This window comes from Monodon monoceros, unplaced genomic scaffold (assembly GCF_005190385.1).
Source record: "Monodon monoceros isolate NGI ecotype Baffin Bay Population unplaced genomic scaffold, NGI_Narwhal_1 Super_Scaffold_13, whole genome shotgun sequence".
NCBI lineage: Eukaryota > Metazoa > Chordata > Mammalia > Artiodactyla > Monodontidae > Monodon > Monodon monoceros.
The window spans coordinates 1,577,559-1,596,859 of record NW_021703769.1 but is presented as its reverse complement, the minus strand read 5'-3'; the positions used below and the strand labels follow the sequence as shown (position 1 = coordinate 1,596,859).

General features: G+C 53.7%; 1 protein-coding gene across 8 annotated transcripts; it reads left to right on the top strand.

Moving 5' to 3' along the window:
- The first annotated feature begins 87 nt into the window (after positions 1 to 87).
- Positions 88 to 13,933, top strand: MTG2 (mitochondrial ribosome associated GTPase 2). Of its 8 annotated transcripts, none has more exons than XM_029219934.1 (8): positions 88 to 125; positions 2,353 to 2,529; positions 7,003 to 7,227; positions 9,078 to 9,225; positions 10,470 to 10,585; positions 11,085 to 11,303; positions 11,481 to 11,619; positions 12,347 to 13,930. In XM_029219934.1, the coding sequence occupies exons 3-8, from the start codon at positions 7,024 to 7,026 to the stop codon at positions 12,739 to 12,741; spliced, it is 1,221 nt and encodes a 406-aa protein (XP_029075767.1). In that variant the 5' UTR covers positions 88 to 125; positions 2,353 to 2,529; positions 7,003 to 7,023; the 3' UTR covers positions 12,742 to 13,930. The 8 variants fall into 8 exon arrangements, with proteins under 8 accessions (XP_029075767.1, XP_029075773.1, XP_029075771.1 ...); XM_029219940.1 differs by having other exon boundaries at positions 94 to 125; positions 7,019 to 7,227; XM_029219938.1 differs by lacking the exon at positions 88 to 125 and adding an exon at positions 168 to 374 and having other exon boundaries at positions 7,019 to 7,227.
- The last annotated feature ends 5,368 nt before the right edge of the window (positions 13,934 to 19,301 follow it).

Here is a 19,301-nt window from a genome sequence, read left to right as displayed (position 1 = left end):
TTTTTTTTCCCCCCTCCCAACCCCTCCCGCGCCGCACATGCGCGCTGGGGAGTCCTGCGCAGGTGGGACCCGCCCCGGAAGTGACTCCTGGAGCCGGCCCCGGAAGTGGCGTGCCGTCTGGAGTGGTGAGTTCGAATAGCGGCCGGGGGCGCCCTCGCGTCCACGGCCCGGGCTTCCGGCTTCCCCTCAGCGCGCCTGGGCGTGCTCGGGTGGCCCGGAGACTCCCTTGGGTCGAGGTCCTGAGTGTGAAACGGTTCCTTCCGGATGTTGCTCTGTACCTGCTGTGGCGCGCGGTTGCACCGAACAGCGTGAGCGTTCGCACAGGAGCGGCGTCCTCCTGCGAGGGCGCTCTGGGCGGGCTGGGCCGGCACCGGGTACGCCGTCCGCGCCGCTGTGGACACCGGGGTCTGTCCTGCTCGCGGGCCTGTCGGGAGGAGGGAGGCGTGTCCTTCGGGCCAGCTCCCTGGAGGGGGCTTCCTTCTGTAGAGGGCCCTTCTCACGACACGAGCGGAAAGGAGATCACGCTTTTCAACGCAAGTCGGTTCCCAGGCAGATATGCTTTAGCAGAGAAAACGTGTCCACAGTTAAGGAGCACAAAACTGATTCTTTTAAAATGACCCTTGCCTCGGTTCCCTTGGATGGTGGTCGCGTACACATCCCTGATTTGAAGAACCCTGCTGTGAAATACAGGCAGCGAGGACACTGTTGGGCACGCGAGAGACTGAGTCTCAGCCTCCACTGCTTTAAGAGTGGGCGTAAAGGGGCTTCTTCCCTGGCGGTCCAGCCGTTAAGACTCCGCGCTTCCACTGCAGGGGGCACCGTTCGATCCCCGGTCGGGGAACTGAGACCCCGCATGCCGGGCAGCGTGGTAAACAAAACAAAACGGCATAAAAAATGTAAGGGTCAGAAGGTATGGCACCATCTCTTTAGGATACTTTAAGGAGGGTTTGTAAAGGCCCAGTTTAAAGCGGAGTGTGCAGGGAAACAGCAGAGTTAGTGTTTTTATCACGCGGTAGTAACAGTGGAGTTGCTTCTGCTCCTGGACACCCCAGGATAAGGGGACACCCCAGTTACCAGGACCAGCAGAGAGCAGCATAGACGGGGCTTCCTTGGCTGGAGGTCGACCTTCAGTCGGGATCCAGCCCTCCTGCGCCTCCCTGCAGCCTCCGCCCCACGGCAAGGTAGCTGAGAGTGGTCATGGAGGGTAGGCTTCTGAAACGGAGCAGGTGGAAAAGGGGTCTAGAAAAGCAGGTGGAAAAAAGCCAGCATGCACTGTCACCCCTCACAGGGTGGTTGTAAGGGATTTTTGTTTGTTTGTTTGTTTTTGGCCGAGCAGCTTGGGGGGTCTTAGTTCCCTGACCAGGGATTGAACCTGGGCCCTCGGCAGTGAGAGCACAGAGTCCTGACCACTGGACCGCCGGGGAATTCCCATGGAATAAAATTTAAAATTTCCGGGCTTCCCTGGTGGGGCAGTGGTTGAGAGTCCACCTGCCGATGCAGGGGACACGGGTTCGTGCCCCGGTCCGGGAGGATCCCGCGTGCCGCGGAGCGGCTGGGCCCGTGAGCCATGGCCGCTGAGCCTGCGTGTCCGGAGCCTGTGCTCCGCAACGGGAGAGGCCACAACAGTGAGAGGCCCGCGTACCGCAAAAAAAATAAATAAATAAATAAAAATTTCCGTAGGAGGATCTTAGAGGCTCCTGGCAGATAATAATGTGTATGGACCAGTATAACTGATCTTAACACTTTACAGAACAAAGTGGAGCCCTTGCCGTGTATTGAGCGCCCTTCCAGCATTTTTAAAAGCCCCCATCCTGTAATCATGAAGTCTGATTGACTCTGGGCCCTCAGCTTTCACCACCGTCCCACCTTTTGTACTCTGCTCTGCTGGGCCCAGGAAGAGGGATACTCCTAGGAGGGATCCGAGTTCCCACTGCACAATAAAGACCAGCGCTGTCCAGTAGAACTTTCTGTAATGGTGGAAATGTGCTAATGGGTGCTGGCCATTGTGGTACCCACTGGCCACATGTGGCTGTGAGCACTTGAAATGTGGCTTGTGTGACTGAGGGACTGAATTTTTACGTTTAAAATTTTTTAACTTAATTTAAACTTAATAGCCACATGGGGCTATTGGCCAGAGCAGGTAAAGCATTAGAAGGAAAACAAAGACCAAATAGTCATGTGAAACCAAAGTGAACTTGTTCACGTGGCAAGGGAGAGCCACGGCACGCGTTCAGCAGATTTTTCCAAACACACTGAAGAGGTAAAAAGGAGGAGTACTCCACATTAGGCAAGATTCAGAGTTCAGGTCTCTGGTTGGCTTTCTGATCGTCACCTCTGATTGATCGCTTTCAGGTTTCGTGTTACCAGTGCCCAGAAGCTTGGTTTTCAACCCGGCCGGGACGGATGGCGTAGCTCTCCAACAGACTGAGCTGTGGGTGTGCTTCTTTGATGATCGGGTGGTTGGTTTTGCCCCCTTGACACCCTGCTTTCACACTCCACTCCTCCCATCTGAGAGATCTGTGACCTTGGGTAAGTCACTTCACCTCTCTGCCTCTGTGTCCTCATCTGTACTTTCTTTACAGGGCTGTTATGAGAGCTAAATGCATTAATCCCTGGAAAACACTTAGAACAGTATCTTGCCAGTAGTGAGGTAGAGGTCTTAAATGTTTATTGTTAAGCTTATTGTTAAGCTAGATGCTTTTGTAATTGGTGTCACTGTAAATGGGATTGTTGTCTTAATTTCATTTTATAGTTTGCTGCTAGTATAGAAGAACACAGTTGACTTTTGCAAATTAACCTTGTAACCAATAACCTTGCTTCTTCCGGCGCACCGCAACGAGGAGCGACCCCCGCTCGCCGCAGCTAGAGAAAACCTGTGCACAGCAATGAAGACCCAACGCAGCCAAAAATAAATTAATTAAATAAATAAATTTATAAAAAACAAGACAAAACAAAAACAAAAACCTTGCTTCTTTGTATATTAATTCTAATCTTTGTTTTATAGATTTCAATGGAATTTGCTGTGGAGACAGTCATATTTTCTGCAGCTTTACCGCTTCTTTTTTATTTTATTTTTTTTTATTTTATTTTATTTTATTTTTTGCAGTACACGGGCCTCTCACTGCTGTGGCCTCTCCCGTTGCGGAGCACAGGCTCCGGACGCGCAGGTTCAGCGGCCATGGCTCACGGGCCCAGCCGCTCCGCGGCATGTGGGATCTTCCCAGACCGGGACACGAACCCGCGTGCCCTGCATCGGCAGGCGGACTCCCAACCACTGCGCCACCAGGGAAGCCCTATCACGCACATTTTTAATTGTTAGGCCTTCCTGATGACTAATTCCGTTTGTCATTATCAGATGCCTTTGTTCATCTTAGGAAATGCTCTTTTTCTGGAAGTCTGTTTTGTCTGAGTTACGTGTATGGTTAGGTTTAGGGTACCATTTTATTATTTGTTTTCCCTTTGTCCCTCTTCTTTGTTCTGCTGTCCCCTTTCTTTTGAGTTATCGGAAAGACTTTTAGCATTCCATTTCATCTACTTATTGGCCTTTGGATATATCTCTGAAATACATTTTAGTGGTTGCTCTGGAGATTACAATGCACATACCTAACCTTTCATGATCCACTTAGACTTAAGACTTGTGCCACTTCACAGAAATGTGGAAACCTTGCAGTCACCTCTGCATGCATGGGAAACCCACTGGACAGTGTTATAATTTTCCTTCTACAGTCATACATATTTTAAAACTCTTACAAGGAAAAAAATAGTCTTTTTTTTTTTTTTTAAAGGATAGGTACTTTTATTCATTTACTTATTTATTGGCTGCGTTGGGTCTTCGTTGCTGCACGCGGGCTTTTCTCTAGTTGCGGCGAGCGGGGGCTACTCTTTGTTGTGGTGCGTGGGCTTCTCATTGCCGTGGCTTCTCTGGTTGTGGAGCACGGGCTCTAGGCGCGTGGGCTTCAGTAGTTGTGGTGCGTGGGCTCAGTAGTTGTGGCACACGGGCTTAGTTGCTCTGCGGCATGTGGGATTGTCCTAGACCAGGGATTGAACCCGTGTCCCCTGCACTGGCAGGTGGATTCTTAGCCACTGCGCCACCAGGAAAGTCCCCAGAAAACAGTCTTTTATACTTACCATCTCTGTTGCTGTCTCCTCATTCCTAAAGGTTGGGGTTTCCCTGTGGTGTCATTTTCTTTCTGGGGTACTGCTTGTGGAGACAGTGTCTCCCACCACCCAGCGTGTCTTACTTCACTTCCCTCCCTGAAGGATATTTTCACAGGCTGTGTAGTAATGCTGGGTGGGACTTTTTTTCTTTTAGCACTTTAAAAATATCTTTTAAGAGGGCTTAATGCAGTGTGGGATCTTGGAACAGAAAAAGGATATTCACAGGGAAACGTGAAATCCAAATGCCATCCTGAGTTTAATTAATAATAACATAGCAGGGTTGGTTTCTTAGTTTTGACAAGTGTACCCTGGTCATGTAAGATGCTAATATTAGGGGAAACTGGATAAGATGTATATGGGAATATCACCTTTTCTGTAAATCTAAAATCATTCTGAAATAAAGGTGTATTTAGGACAATACATTAACAGGAAGATAACAGGAGGAGGGTGTCCCCATGGAGGGGCGGCCCAGTGGAAGGGGAGAGCACCTACGTCAGGAGGTGAAGGTTTGGTTACTGTCGAGGTTGGGTGAGTAAACATACTGCGGGTAAGGGAGCCGGGACTCTGACAGTCAGAGGATGGACTTGCAAAGACAGAAGGAGAAAATTAGAACCTTATGGTGTTGAACTGGAATTGGGATTATAGGTGTGAACCCATGGTTTTCAAAAGATGCTGCTCTAAAACTGTGGGTGGATCGGTGTAGCAGTGACTACAGATGTGAGTGTTGTGTGTGGATGCGTTTACCTTCGTCTGCTCTGTCCACGGAGAGGACCCACGAGCAGCACCACCCCAGGACCCCTGAGCACCCCCAGCATACAGGTGGCCTTCTAAATACCATTCTCCACTAAAAGAACCAGGGCTCCTTGGAGTAAAGGCTGATTTCAGGGTCAACCAGGGAAAGTACCCGGTGAGCGTGGAACATTTTGTGGCAGGAAGCAGGGAGCGCTCACAGGTTGAGGGGCACGTGTCAGAAGGACACCAAAGCCAAGGGATGGGCTGCCACTGCCCAAACCAGAGACAATTTGAGCATTGAAGTAAATGATAGTAACAGTGTAGCTAACTGAATAAAATAGGAAACTGAGCACATAAAAATGAGTAAATGGACAGTTTATGAGGAACGGGATTTGCACAGTCTCAGACCACCTCCCCCGAGGTCCTCGTAACTACACAGGGAGAGAGGGGCGCCCCGACGCAGGGAAGCGGGCAGGGCCCCCCTGCGCTGGAGCTCCGTGTGCAGGGTGAGCAAGGCCCCTGACTCGTGTGAAATTCCTGCCAAAGGTGCATTGCCCGCGGCTCGTCACAAAGGGACGTCCGTCAGAGGGAAAACGAGGACACGCTGCAGAACAGCTGGCCTGTGACCTTCCAGGTGTCAGGGGCACGAGAGTCAGGGAGGGGCTGCAGAGACGTGGCAGCAAAACGCAGCTCGTGGTTCTGAGCTGGACCCTTTGCTGTGGGAGCCGCTATAGGGACCATTAGCCAAAGCTGGGGGTCTGGGCGTGGCTGGTGGCCCGGTTTCAAAGGCCATCCCCCCGGTTCCGTAGGGGGTGCCTCTGTCCACAGGGAGCCACACTGCCGTGTCCCGGGGGTTGGGGGTTGGGTGTCAGGTCGGCCGCTCACCCTCAAGTGATTCACGGACTCTCCTTTGAACTTTTCTGTACCTGATTGTTTCCGAACAAAAAGCAAAGCTTTTCAGTGCCATGCGGAGGGAATAGCTCCCACCAAGGAAGTATTTCCTTTTCAGAAGGGTCAGGAGGTGTGGAGCAGGAGGTACAGGAGGGGCTTCAATGGAAAAGGCGAGCCCTGTGTCCTCGCCTGCTGTGTTGCGCACGTGGTGGCTTTATGATTATTTTTAAAATAATGCGTGTACATTTATATCCCTTCTGTATGTGTAGTTCGTACTTAACAATGGGAGGAAAGCCTCAGTGGTTTCCTTTTATGTGGCACACGTGTGCCTGTGAAGCGGGGACATTGGAAGTGGGTGATGTTCAGAACAGTGGATGGGGAGGGGCTGTCGTCTCCTGGAGGGCTGGGCCTGAGATTCCTCGCGTTGACCCTCAGCACCTACAAGATATATAATTGTCACGAGCTGTTTAATGAACGAGCAGCGGTGTAAACAGCTCTTAGTTAATGAAAAGTAGCTCACGCTTACTGAGTTTTCACATGGGCCAGGTACTGCTGTCGTGCCTCCTGCCCCTCCCAGCCTGGTCCGTCGCCAGATGAGTGAACCGTCCTAGGTCACCCTGGGGGAAAGGGGCAGAGGTCCTTGTGCAGAGTCTGGCGGCTTACCCACTGCACCCATAGGAAATATCCCACTGTGTTCCAGTTGGACCATTTTAAACTGCAGGATAACACCATAGCATCTGAGTAAATGGGTGTTTTTATTTTTAAGAAATTTGGATTTGAGGCTGAGATTTCCTTTTTAATATTTTCATTTAGCAGGTATTTGCTATTCTATAGGGAGTATATTCCAGAGTTGCAAGAGATGTAATGATTTAATCCTTTGTACACAGATCTTTCCCCCAAGTAGCATATAGGCTAAGGAGACTTGTTTTCGCTGCACTGTGCAGCTTGCGGGATCTCAGTTCCCTGACCAGGGATCGAACCCGGACCTCCGGCAGTGAAAGCCCAGAGTCCCAACTGCTAGGCCGCCAGGGAACTCCCTCCAAGTAGCATATAGGCTAATAGGGCATGACTCGGGGTGGAAAGTGGTGAGTGAGGTAAGAAAGTCATTCACTGGTTCATTTATTTGTTTCAGAAACACCCGCATTCTCCTGTACCAGATGCTCACACCTCTTTAGTTTCGGTTTCATGTTCAGGTTTAAACCAGATGTCTTATTTTGCCAGTTTGCCTTTTGTTAAGGAGCCATGATACGTTGGAGGCTTTTCTCAGCAAGATCCTGGCCGGTGTTGGAGGGCGTGGGGTGCTGGACACCATTGGCACGAGTGTTTCCCAGGCCCGGGCGGTTCCTTCCCCAGCATGCTTCTCCCAGGCTGCTCTCGGTCAGCTGTGCGGACTGCACCAAGCACCAGGAACCCCCCAGGAAGAAGCTGCTCTCAGAGAAAAAACTGGTGAGGCTTCTAACCTTGAAGGAATTTGACTGCCGTTTCCCCTCTGAAGGCACAGGGCGTTGTTTTGAGCTCTTGTTGTCTTGTCTTTGTTTATCCTTGGAAATGAGGACGTGAGATGAAGGCCTGCGGGTACCAAATACTGGGCTGGCCTAAAACTGCAACGGACCCGGGGCAGTGCCCAGCGTGCCAGAAGTGATGACCGTGTTCGCTCCCTTCGCCAGGAGGGTGCCTGGGGCTTATGTATCATTAGCCTGTGTGTCTGAGATATGTACTATATATATTCTTAGGTACATGTGAATAGTTCTTAATTTATGGCATGGGGGTGTGGGGACCGGGGACATATACCTTTAGTTTTATAGTTCTCCAAGTCTTACATGTTTTTTTATTCTGTTTATCAAAACCTGTTTAAAACATGAATGATCTTTAATTAAATTCAAGAATACACATGTTTATAATCCACTTTGTTTCCTCCCAAGTGCGGGTTCCAATTAAGGCTCATAGGGCAAACAATACTTCTTGTGGAAAATTACTTTGGCAGTCAGCGTGTGCACTCAGATATATCAAGTTTTCACGTGGTTTTGTCTCCTCCCCAGAATGTAAACATTGACTCTTAAGTTTTATCTTCTGTACGATACTCCTTAGTTGTGCTTTTTTCCCATTGGGGTTGATTTCCATTATGTTCAAAATTGTACATTGTGTTTTTGAAACAGTAATTCATGGTTTTTCCATGTGGTGGTGCCAGAGCATCATAAAGTATTTCTGTATTTTCCTTTAAAAAAAGATCTGCTTATGGAGTAGTGGATGGAAATGCAGATGCCCTGGTCCCCATGGAGGGGCCGTGTGGGCGGCCACGTCAGCCTGTGCACATGTGCGGGGAGCAGGTGGGCTCCTCGGGACAGGACGGCTGGGCTGGGAGTGGCGTCCTCAACACTGCACCCTGGCACCTCGGGCAGCTGGACATCTTGTCCTGTGAGCAAACGTTTATTAAATATTAACCTGGTTAGGGGACTTCCCTGGTGGTTAAAGCTCTGCGCTCCCAATGCAGGGGCTCAGGTTTGATCCCTGGTCAGGGAACTAGATCCCGCACGCTGCAACGAAGATCCCGTATGCCACAACGAAGATCCCGTGTGCCACAGCTAAGACCTGGCGCAGCCGAATAAATAAATGTTAAAAATATATATATATATGTGTGTGTGTGTGTGTGTATATATATATATATATATATATATATATATATATGTTAACCTGGTTAGTTAGTTCTGATTCTTTAGGTAGGTTGTGTCTCTCTTAGGGACCTAGAGAAAAACTTGCTCTCTGATAAGGGCTCTGTCTGCATCACCACATTTAAAAAAGGAGCCCTGTTCAGTCAGCCACAGAAGACTTCTGTTCTTAGTTGGAAGGCTGATAATGGCCCAGGGACTGTCACTCTCATTCTCTCGTCCTGAGGAGCAGAACTCTCCATTAGTAAAGCCCTGTTATTTCTTTTTTTTTTAAAGACCTGTTATTTCAATAACGTGTTTCTATTTGAAAAAGCTGGGAAGACGCTTTATTTAAGGAGTATCTCCTAAACTGCGTTTTATTTAGGTTTTTAGCGTGGAGTTCGTGACTGGGGTGTGTATTCCACGCTGAGCACTTTTAACCTCTGCGTGTTGATTTACATTTGCCTACAAATAGCAGTGACTTGTGGGAGCTCTTTCTTATATTTGCATCTTAGGCGTGATTAGCAGTATTAATATCATTAGCTTCTAATTTTAAAGCCTGTCATGGGTAGAAAAGGTACATTACAAATGACTGCTTGGTCCTTGGGAGGACTGCAGAGTTAACGACAGGCCTCTGTGTGCTCTCTACAGAAAAGGCATTTTGTGGACCATCGCCGAGTGCTTGTCCGAGGGGGACGCGGAGGTGACGGGGTGAGCTGCTTCCACAGTGAGCCCCGGAAGGAGTTTGGAGGCCCCGATGGTGGCGACGGAGGCTACGGCGGCCACGTCATCCTGAGAGGCAGGTGTCCCGAGGGGCAGCCCGGGGAAACACGCTGTGCTGTGTCTGCGCACCTCCGGGGTGGGGAGTTTTCACCTTCTTATCCTAACAGGAAGTTGGATTCAAAAATTGACCTGTAGACATCATTTTATTAAATTATGTGGATGTTCACATTTAGATAATCCACCCAAAACCAACTTTGATGGTTTTGTTTTTTTTTATTTCAGGAACACAAAGACAGTTTACTGTCAGGGAGTCTAACATTCTGGTACAGTCTGTCAAAGGGTTAATCTGTTACTATCTCAGTCAAGTGCTGAAAGGGTACTGATTGCCCTGACACACATGGAGCACAAATATTAGCAAACTAGTCCCCTCAGTAGCCATTCACAGCATAGTAAGTACAGCTGTTTTCAAGATGATGGTGACATTATGGGTAATTTTGAATTGTTTGAAAATTGTAGTATTTTTTGAAAGAAAATAGGGAATTAAATTTTTCAAAAAATCACATTGCGGGCTTCCCTGGTGGCGCAGTGGTTGAGAGTCTGCCTGCTGATGCAGGGGACACGGGTTCGTGCCCCGGTCCGGGAAGATCCCACGTGCCGCGGAGCGGCTGGACCCGTGAGCCATGGCCGCTGAGCCTGTGCGTCCAGAGCCTGTGCTCCGCAACGGGAGAGGCCACAACAGTGAGAGGCCCGCGTACCGCAAAAAAAAAAAAAAAAAAAAAAATCACATTGCTAGTTTAGCGACTTTTGCCACAACTTTATTCCATGGTCCCAGGTGCATTCTTTAGATTTCTTTTTCATTTTTATTTTATTATTTATTTATTTATTTTTGGCTGTGTTGGGTCTTTGTGGTTGCACGTGGGTTTTCTCTAGTTGCGGCGAGCAGGGGCTACTCTTTGTTGTGGTGCGCAGGCTTCTCATTGCAGTGGCTTCTCTTGTTGCGGAGCATGGGCTCTAGGCACCTGGACTTCAGTAGTTGTGGCGCGTGGGTTCAGTAGTTGTGGCTTAGGGGCTCTAGAGCGCAGGCTCAGTAGTTGTGGCACACGGGCTTCGTTGCTCCATGACATGTGGGATCTTCCCGGACCAGGGCTCGAACCCGTGTCCCCTGCATTGGCAGGTGGATTCTTAACCACTGTGCCACCAGGGAAGTCCCGTCCCAGGTGCATTCTTAACGTTCTGAATCTGAACAAAAGAAACTTAACAACATGAGATGGGTCTGCCTTTGACACAGAGGGAGATGACGCTTCTCGCTCTGACTTCCAGTTGACCGGCAAGTCAAGTCCCTGTCCTCAGTCCTGTCTCAGTACCAGGGCTTTGACGGAGGAGCCGGCGGCAGGAAGAACTGCTTTGGGCGAAGCGGCGCCGTCCTCTACATCCAGGTAGGCCATCTGGACCATCAAGCTCCCAGGTCCTGCCGAGTGGTCCAGAGGGGCCCCGTCCTCCATGAAGCAACCCTGGACGGGGACTCTGTGCTGATTTCATACCGTGTGAATGTGTCACCTGTTCAGAAAGTCATGAGACGATTATATTTACAGCGAGGGGCCCGCAGGTCTCCCCCGCTGTCTCCAGCCCCGTGGGGCCCGCAGGTCTCCCCCGCTGTCTCCAGCCCCGTGATCTGCCCCCACCTACCCTCTCGGGCACCTCCCTGTGAGTGGAGAGTTTGTGCTTTCAGCATCACTCTCGTTTTCCAGATGCTTTTGTTCACCCTGATGCTTTAGACGCACTGTTGGGAAAAACCATTTATGCAGTTTGCCTGCAGTGCAGTCAGCCTCTCAAGCCCTTTAGGGCTGGGCCCTTTCCCAGGTCCTTTGTCCCTTTGTGGAGCTTAGTTGTGCCCCCCTTCTCATGCTGCCCCTATAAGCGCTTGTTATTTTTCAGGTCCCTGTGGGCACTTTGGTGAAGGAGGGAAACAAAGTCCTGGCTGACCTCTCGCACCCGGGTGATGAGTTCATCGCAGCACTGGGCGGGGCAGGCGGGAAGGGCAACCGCTTTTTCCTGGCCAACAGCAACCGAGCGCCCACGACTTGTACCCCCGGACAGCCGGGTCAGGAGCGGGTCCTCTTCCTGGAGCTCAAAACGGTGGCACACGCTGGGCTGGTGGGTGTCACCTGAAGCCCCGGCGGGAGGATGCTGGGGGACATGCCAGGAGGGCGGCGGCCGGGCAGCCCACTTTCTCCCATCGGAGCCTGTTGGCTTCGTCAGGAGCCCTGCTGTCCCTCGTCCCCGGTTCCCGACCCAAGACCCCCGACCTTGGCCGTCCCCACTCTCTTCCAGGTCGGATTCCCCAACGCAGGGAAATCCTCGCTTCTCCGGGCCATTTCCAACGCAAGGCCCACTGTGGCCTCCTACCCATTCACCACCCTGAACCCGCATGTGGGGGTTGTTCACTGCGAGGACCACCAGCAAATAGCAGGTAGGACGCCAGGGCCTCTCAGAGGGTCAGGGCGACGATGGGGTTCAGAGCAATGCTTATGTAACTCTTGCGTGTAGCGTTGTTTTCTTCATTTGAAAACTGTAGTTCTTTATCAGAATCAGGCTTTAGGTTTGCTTCCCACCCTCTCCCCCAGGCGTCTGTTAGTGGCAGTGCAGGAATTGGAGTTTAAATTTCAAACCTGAGGAAATTATTCCTTTTCACCACCTCTATTCTTCTCTTTCATCTACGGGGAACTCGGCACCGTCAGTCATGTGGACAACGTGTGATTTAAAAAGCTTTCCCTGTACCATTTTGAGAGAAGAAAACTTTCCAGAAGATAATGTACCCATTAAAAATAGCCTGCTGGCGACGTGATTTGTGTAGCACTTTATACTTGCAGAAGACTCTATCGTTTCTATCGGTAATCAGATTATTAATAGAGTACAGGAAGCCGTTTTCCCCTTTTTTGAATCATTTTTGAAGCCAGAAAGACTGCAATGTGTTAAGTAGTTCTTATTAGACTGATCTGTCATCATGCCTGTCAACCAGATATTTCAAAGCATTAGCAAAGCTGAAAGCTGTAATGCCTCAGATGGCAATTGGCCTGATGCATCACTGAGGCAGTAAATTGAACGACTTCACTTGCAAGGTGTTCCTTGGAAGGAGAGGATCAGAACTTAGAGGTCTCAGGTTCCCCTCCTGGACCGTCTGCTCTTCTCCTCCGCAGTGGCCGACATCCCGGGCATTGTCCGCGGAGCCCACCAGAACCGGGGCCTGGGCTTGACCTTCCTGAGGCACATTGAGCGCTGCCCCTTCCTCCTGTTCGTGCTGGACCTCTCGGTGCCAGAGCCGTGGACGCAGCTGGATGACCTGAAGTACGAGCTAGAACAGTACAGGGAAGGCCTGTCCGAGAGACCCCATGCCGTCGTGGCGAACAAGGTCGACCTCCCTCAGGCCAGAGCCCGGCTGCCCCAGCTGCAGGCCCGCCTAGGCCGAGAGGCCATCGCCCTGTCAGCGGCCACTGGGGAGAACCTGGAGGGGCTGCTGCTGCATCTGAAGGAGCTGCACGATGACCACGTGGCCGCGGAGCTGGAGCGGGGCCGCCAGCCTCTCCGGTGGTAGCGGAGGTGGTAGGCTGGGAGGTGGCATGGGCAGTGCCTGGGCAGGCTGACTGTGACTGGAGATAAGGAAGGAGCCCCAAAGAATCAGAGGCCTTGGTGCAGCGGCCTTCCCACCAGCTCAGGGCTCCCCACCAATGCGCCCCCCTGCCCTGGGCCTGGGACCTTGGGGCGGCGGACGCTCACGCACCCGCCCGTCTGTTCCCGGTGCTTCCCGCGCCCGCCTGCATGCGACTGACATGCTACGATGGGCTCGTCTGTGTTAATTGGCCCCTGATGAGCAGGGACCACACTCTGCCTCACGTCGCCAGATGCTGCCAAGTGCACACGGTGGATGGGAGCTGGTGTTCCCTGCGGACCCTTGGGTGGCGGCAGCTGTCGCAGAGGTGGGCCCTTGATTCCACGGCTGTCAACACGCCCCGTGAGCGCAGTTTGGCGGGGATGCTCTGCTGCGCGAGGGCCGGGGGAGGGAAAGCATTTGCAGGCGCCCTGTGGTGAAGGAGCAGGTGCAATCCTCAGATGCCGCCGTCTGAGGGAAGCAGTGAGGGTGACACCCACCCTGTTGTCCCAGGCGGCGCCATGCTCTTTGGGAGCCGAGCTTCACGACTGCTCCCGGTATCCAACCCGGGGACGTGTGGCTTCTGACCCGCTTAGTACACACGAACGGGTTATTAACTGCGGACTGCGGGTGGGGCATGGCAGCGCCGTCCCCCAGGGTAGCCAGTGTCTCAGGTTTGTGCTTCTAGGTGTCGATGGGAGCCGCGCCCGCGCCCCCAGCGTCCCCTGACTGCAGGTGCCCCGTGAGGACGGCGCAGCTGCTCCTAGCCTGCTCATCCGGCAAAATGGCCTGGAACTTTTTTTCCCCCCAAATAAAGTCTGATGCATCTGATGTGTCCCTGAGGGCCTAAGGGACGAGTGGAGAAGGGGCCCGGGGCCCTTTGGGGATCGGCCTCAGGGTCCGGAGGCAGCTGGGCCTCTGGGTGCACTTAGGCCAGTGTCTTTTCCACACACACGGGGGTTGGGCAAACCTCGAATAATAAGCCAGCGCCTGAGCTTTCAGGAGCAATTCCGTTTTGATCTGACATCAGATCTGCAACTAGAACAAGAGTCCTTTACCTGAAGCTTTATTTGAATGCCTTGTAATTTCAGAGGTCCTTGTGTTCTGGAAACCAGAGATGGGTTTTGCATGTATTTGCTCTCTCTCAGGCCACCGCGAAGAGCAGCATTAATTATCCATGGCCTTTCATCTTGCTTGCTGGGCGCCCACCACGTGTGCTCTTCAGAGGGGAGACGCTCAAGATGCCTCGCGTGGCTGACCCAGAAGGGGTGCCACAGAGGGCAGGGGCTCTGTCCTGTTCTCGACTGTGCCCCCAGCAGCCTCAGGACCTGACCCCAAGGGGGCACCAGTACGTATTTATGGAATGAGCGAGTGCGTGGTGGCTGATGTCAGGTGCGTTTAGGTTTCTTTTAGTTTGAAGACTATTTGACGGGTGGGTGGATGCCAAGCAAGAGCCGTGTCCGCTCCCCAGGCCCCGCCTCAGCCGGGCCCACCTCTTCTGGCCGTTCCCGCTCAGTGATCTGCTCCAAAGTCTCAGCAACTCTTGCTTCCTTGATCAGCCCGGGGCGCCACCTGTTGACCTCTGGCCCCTGGACGGGACTTTGCTTTCTTATGTCCCCCTCCCTGTGCCCTCCCCACGGCCGCACCGGGTGGCCTGGGTCTGTGTCAGGCCAGCAGGGCATGGGCTGTGGGGCCAGGCGCTTGGCCGTCTCCGTGGGGCCCTCGCTCCCTGGGGGCTGGCACAGCCCCGCGTTGTTTCCTTGCCTGGCTTTACCTCTTCCTCTGCGTGGTGTTTCTGTCCCAGCGTCGTCCCTCCCCCACTGATTTCATCTCCCAGAAGCTCCAGCCGCCAGCCTTTCCCTGAGATTTCTTCTCTGTGCCCTTGGCCCTCTGTTCCCATGCAGGCGGTGGGCTCAGTGCCTGGCGGGGCCTCCCGGGCGGGGTGGCCGTCTCCTCCCTGGTCTCCTCTCCCTCCCGCTTCACTCTCTAATTCATTGGCAAAGACCCTATTTCCAGATAAGGTCACATTGCAAGTTTCCAGTGCTTGTGAATTTGAGGGTGCCCCTTAACCCAGTCAGCACTCTATTTTAATACCCTGCTCAGGCCCCTTCGTCTCCCCGCACGGCAGCCCAGGTGCCATAATCCCTGTATGCACGGGCCCTTCCTCCACCCCATCTGGGCCACCCTCTCCCTCCAGCAAAGCCCCAGCCCTGACCTGGCCTGCCCTCCCCTGCTGCCCATCCCCTCCCTCTGTCCTCTGCTCCAGCTGCTTCTTGGCTACACTAAGGACCCTCCAGGACAGCAGGCTTTTGTGCTGCCAATCCCTGTGATGCAAGTGCCCTTCCTCAGACACCCTATGAATGCCCCCCAGCTGGGGGCCTCTGACCACCTGATCAAGCAGCCCCACCCACAAGGGCCCTGCCCTGCGCCCCGCCAGCTGCTGTCAGGCGTATGGCCCCCTGGCCTGGCCCGCATCAGCCCCTACCGCCACGAGGCTCCTGGTCTGGGCTGCGTCGCAGGGCCGGGACAGTGCCGGCACCGGAGGCATAACAGACGTGCTGGGCAGGTCGTAGTTCAGGTGAATACATGCACGTGTGTGGGGATACATGCCAGCATGTTTACGGACAGGGCACACGTTCAAAGACCATAGAGTGGAGAGCACCACCCAGCGACAGGGCAGCAGGCGGCTGCTCCACGGGGCTGCCTGCGGATTCCATTTAGACGGTGGGAGGGGGGCCGGCCTGGGGTGGGGAGGTGGCTGCGGCTCTAAAAGGGCAGCACGAGGGGCCTGGCGGTGTCGTGTGCCGTGATGAAGTCGCACTGAGCGTTTGATGGGTAGACTTCCAGTTTGGGAAAACGAGGACGTTCCGGAGGTGGGTGGTGGGGATGGCCGCACGCCTCTGAGCTGTGCACTGAAATGGCGGAAAGGGCAAATTTTAGATGTATTTGACCACAGTGAAAACACACGTAGAACTAAGCGCACACGCTCACACACGCACATGTAGTTACGCAGGCGCATGCGTGCAGGTGAGCATGCGCTGGGCGCTGTCTGCCGTTGATGTTCATCTTCTCGTTGCAAGGGTGGCTCTAATGCTCGGACCCACCAAGGCCAGAGTGTCGCCTCTCTGGAAAGGGCAAAAGGCCAAACAGAATAGAGGGGACACACAGGCCTCTGGGGCGGGGCTGTGCGTGCCCGAGAAGGGGTCCCTGGGTGGTCTCATTCTGTCTTGCAGTCCTTTGATTCTTTAGAGGAAAATATCTTTCCTTGCAAGGAATCAGTGGGCGCCAGTGGGTTGATATTTTCCCAGAGCCAGGAAATCCTTCCAGTTTCTGCTGTGGCCTTGGGGTGGGCAGGTTGCCCAGCCCAGCCCACTGAACCTGTTACGCTCAGCACTGGGGGCATCGCGGGGACGCCCACGCTTGTCACCCCACCCCAGCTGCCTGGTTTTCATCGTCTGTACAGCGGGGACACTAAGGCCCAGCAGAGTAGCTTAAGACCCACGGCCTGGCCTGGGGGTCAAGCGTGCTCACTTCAGCCCCACCCAGGGTACGCAGCCCCTTCCCTGTGTGGGGTCTTGTGGGAGCCACAGGTAAGGACAGAACAAGCCTCAGGGTTGAGAGGGCCGTGCCCCCAGGATGCCAGCACACCGCCCCTGGCCAGGCCCAGGACTCCAGGCCACAGGCAGCCACCCGCCCACCCTCCCACCAGCCCAGCCCTGGTCCCTTCCCGTGGCTTCCAGAGACCTGGATGGATCCCTAGAGCCCAGCCCGGCCCCTGCAGTGTCTGTGAACACGGGGAGGGTCACCGGCTCTGTTAGGATTGAATTTCAGATTCACAACAAAGAATGCAGTACTTAGCCAACAGATTATTTGTTGTGACTCTGAAATCCAGATTGCACTGAGCTCCTGTGTTTTACCTGATGGCGGAAGTGAAGGGGTGAGGTGCGGGGGAGGTCGTGGAAACAGCCCTCATTGATGCTGGGCCTGCAGGGAGGGCTGGGGGCCTGGGCCAACTTGGGCGAGGCTGTACCTCTGCGAGGGGCCCTGTCTTTCTCCCATCCCTGGAGGGGGCCTTGGGGGGCAGAGGCCTCGCCCTGCTGGCCTGTGCCAGGGCCGGCCCAGCTGGTCACTTCCAGCCAGCTGCCCCTGCCTAAGATGGTGGGCACCTGTCCGCCTGCCTGCCTTCCCCGTGACAAGGGGGTGCCAGCTGGCTCACAGGAACCACGGAGGACCGTCTGGGGTCCATGGCTGATTAAAGGGGGCAACTTGAAGCACCCGGCACTGGTCCCATGAAATATCCGTGTGGCCCACAGAGCTGCTGGCCCACCACGGGGGTTCCGTCCAGGATCTCCGAGCAAGGGACCCTGACGTCCCAGCTGCACGGATCTGGAATCCTTGGTGAAGTCAGCGTCTGGCTCAGGGCCCAGCAGGTAGCAGGAGCTCAAGAAAGTGCAGACACCATCCACCCCCAGCCCTTCACCCACTTAGTGTGTCTTACGGTCTGAAATACCTGCATTAGAATTTGCCTTCTTTGATTTAAAGATCGAGATCATCCTCTGTTACAGTGCACATCTCCCCCTGTCCCTGGAGGAGTCAGTCCCGCACACTTCAGTATGAGTTAATGGATTGGAGGGGCTGGGACAGAGCCGAGCCTGGGCTGTCAAAGGAAGCCCCAGGCCCTGAGGGGCACCCGGGAGGGGCTGGCGAGGAATGGTCTACCCCCTGCCCCCTCCTGGCTTCTCAGGAATGTGGTCCTGCTAAGCTGGGGCCCAGGAAGGAGGGCAGAAGGCAGGCCGTTCCCCGTCCACTGAGCTGCCCCGACTCCTACACCTCTGCTCAGAACTAGGCTTTGCTGGACTCTTTAAAGATCGTCTAGCATTTAAAGTGGAAGCATTTGAAGATCATCAAATTTGTCATGTTTGAATTTGGAAACTGGTGACTTCGGAGTGTCACGGATGCATTTTTAGCGCAGTTCCCACAGCGCTACCACCCCCTCCCCCCTTACATCCAAAACCCTCCTCTCCTCTCTCCCTTCTCCCCTTTCTTCTTTCTCTTTTGAAGGATATTTTTGCGCCCCTCTGAGATTTGTGTCTGACAAACTCCAGAGCAAGGTGCCTCCTCTGGACACAGCGCCTGCCACCCTGGAGCAGGATGCCGCGTGCTGTCTGGGACGCTCTCCTTAATGGACAGGGAATCTAAGGCCAAGGCACTCGCCTGGCCGAGGTCCCCCTGTGGACAGGAAGGATGTCACAGACAAATGGCTTGGCATCCTGACCTTTCACCCTTAGAGCCAGTATGTTACTCCTAATATACCAAAAATCATTATTTTCCTGCCAACAATCATTACTAAATAATTGACTCACTTCCCTATTTTTTATTAAAGTCACAGACCTCCCATGGGCAGAAGTGTTCTGTTCCCCTCCCCTACCCCAAGACAGAGGGATGCCAGCTTGGGCCATCACATTACAAAATGTCATTTCATTGCCGGCTTTAGGAAGGAAGGGGCATTTGGTGACTCATGAAACCAAAAGGTCCAGGTTCTAGCTTCAGGCCAGGCTGGATCCAGGCGCTCAGACAACAGCACGTGGAAGCCGTCTCCGTCCAACTCTCGGTGTGGCTTTCCTCCGCCTTGGCTGTACCAGGTGTGCCCCCTCCACGGGGTGGCCTTTATGAGGATAATGTTGGAGGCCGCCAGGCCGGCAGCCCCAGCTGAAGGGGAACACAGGCCTCCCAGGGCACCAGACAAGGTCCCAGGACTGCTGCTCTCTGGCCTCACTGGAGACGTGCACCACCCCAACCTTTCCCAGTGATTCTGACCAGCTATGCCTGGGATCCACGCCCATCCTGGAGCCACTGAAGTAAATGGGGAATGGTTCCCAAAGGAGAAACGGGCTGCTGTCACCAGAAGAATGGGTGCAGCAAGAGGCCTTGGGCACACTCAGGAGCATGTGTGTGTCCCCTGAGCCTGCTCCGGGTGCCTGGGGGTTGGGCTCGGGAGAGGAAAGAGAAGGTGGCCCTGAGAGCCGAGGGCCTTGGGAAAATGGTCTTGGAAGGAAAGTCATTAGCTGTGTGACCTTGAGCAGGTCATTTAACCTTTCTGTGCCTTTGTTTCCTCATCTGTAAAATGGGAATAATAGTACCTGCTCTGTTTGGGAACTAGATGAGTTTACATAAGAAGAGGGCTCAGAATGGTGCCCAGAACATAGTAGGTCTGTTCATTATAATTGTAGTCTAAGCACATTCCCTGTGCCAGGCGCCATGACCATCCTTCCTGGGCAGCACCAGGGACCCCCAGCCTCAGGCCCTGCATGCTCCAGGACCCCCAGCCCTGACCTGCTGGAGCCAGCATCCCTCCCCAGATGCGCCATCAGGCAGGTCTCCCCGGTGTGCTCGCCATCCCAGGGATGCAGGAAGGTGCAGCGTGGCAGGGACCCGCTCACACACCACCATCCCCTGCGGTGCCTGGGGAGAACCCAGGGAAGAGTGAGGATGGGGTCCTGGCCCCC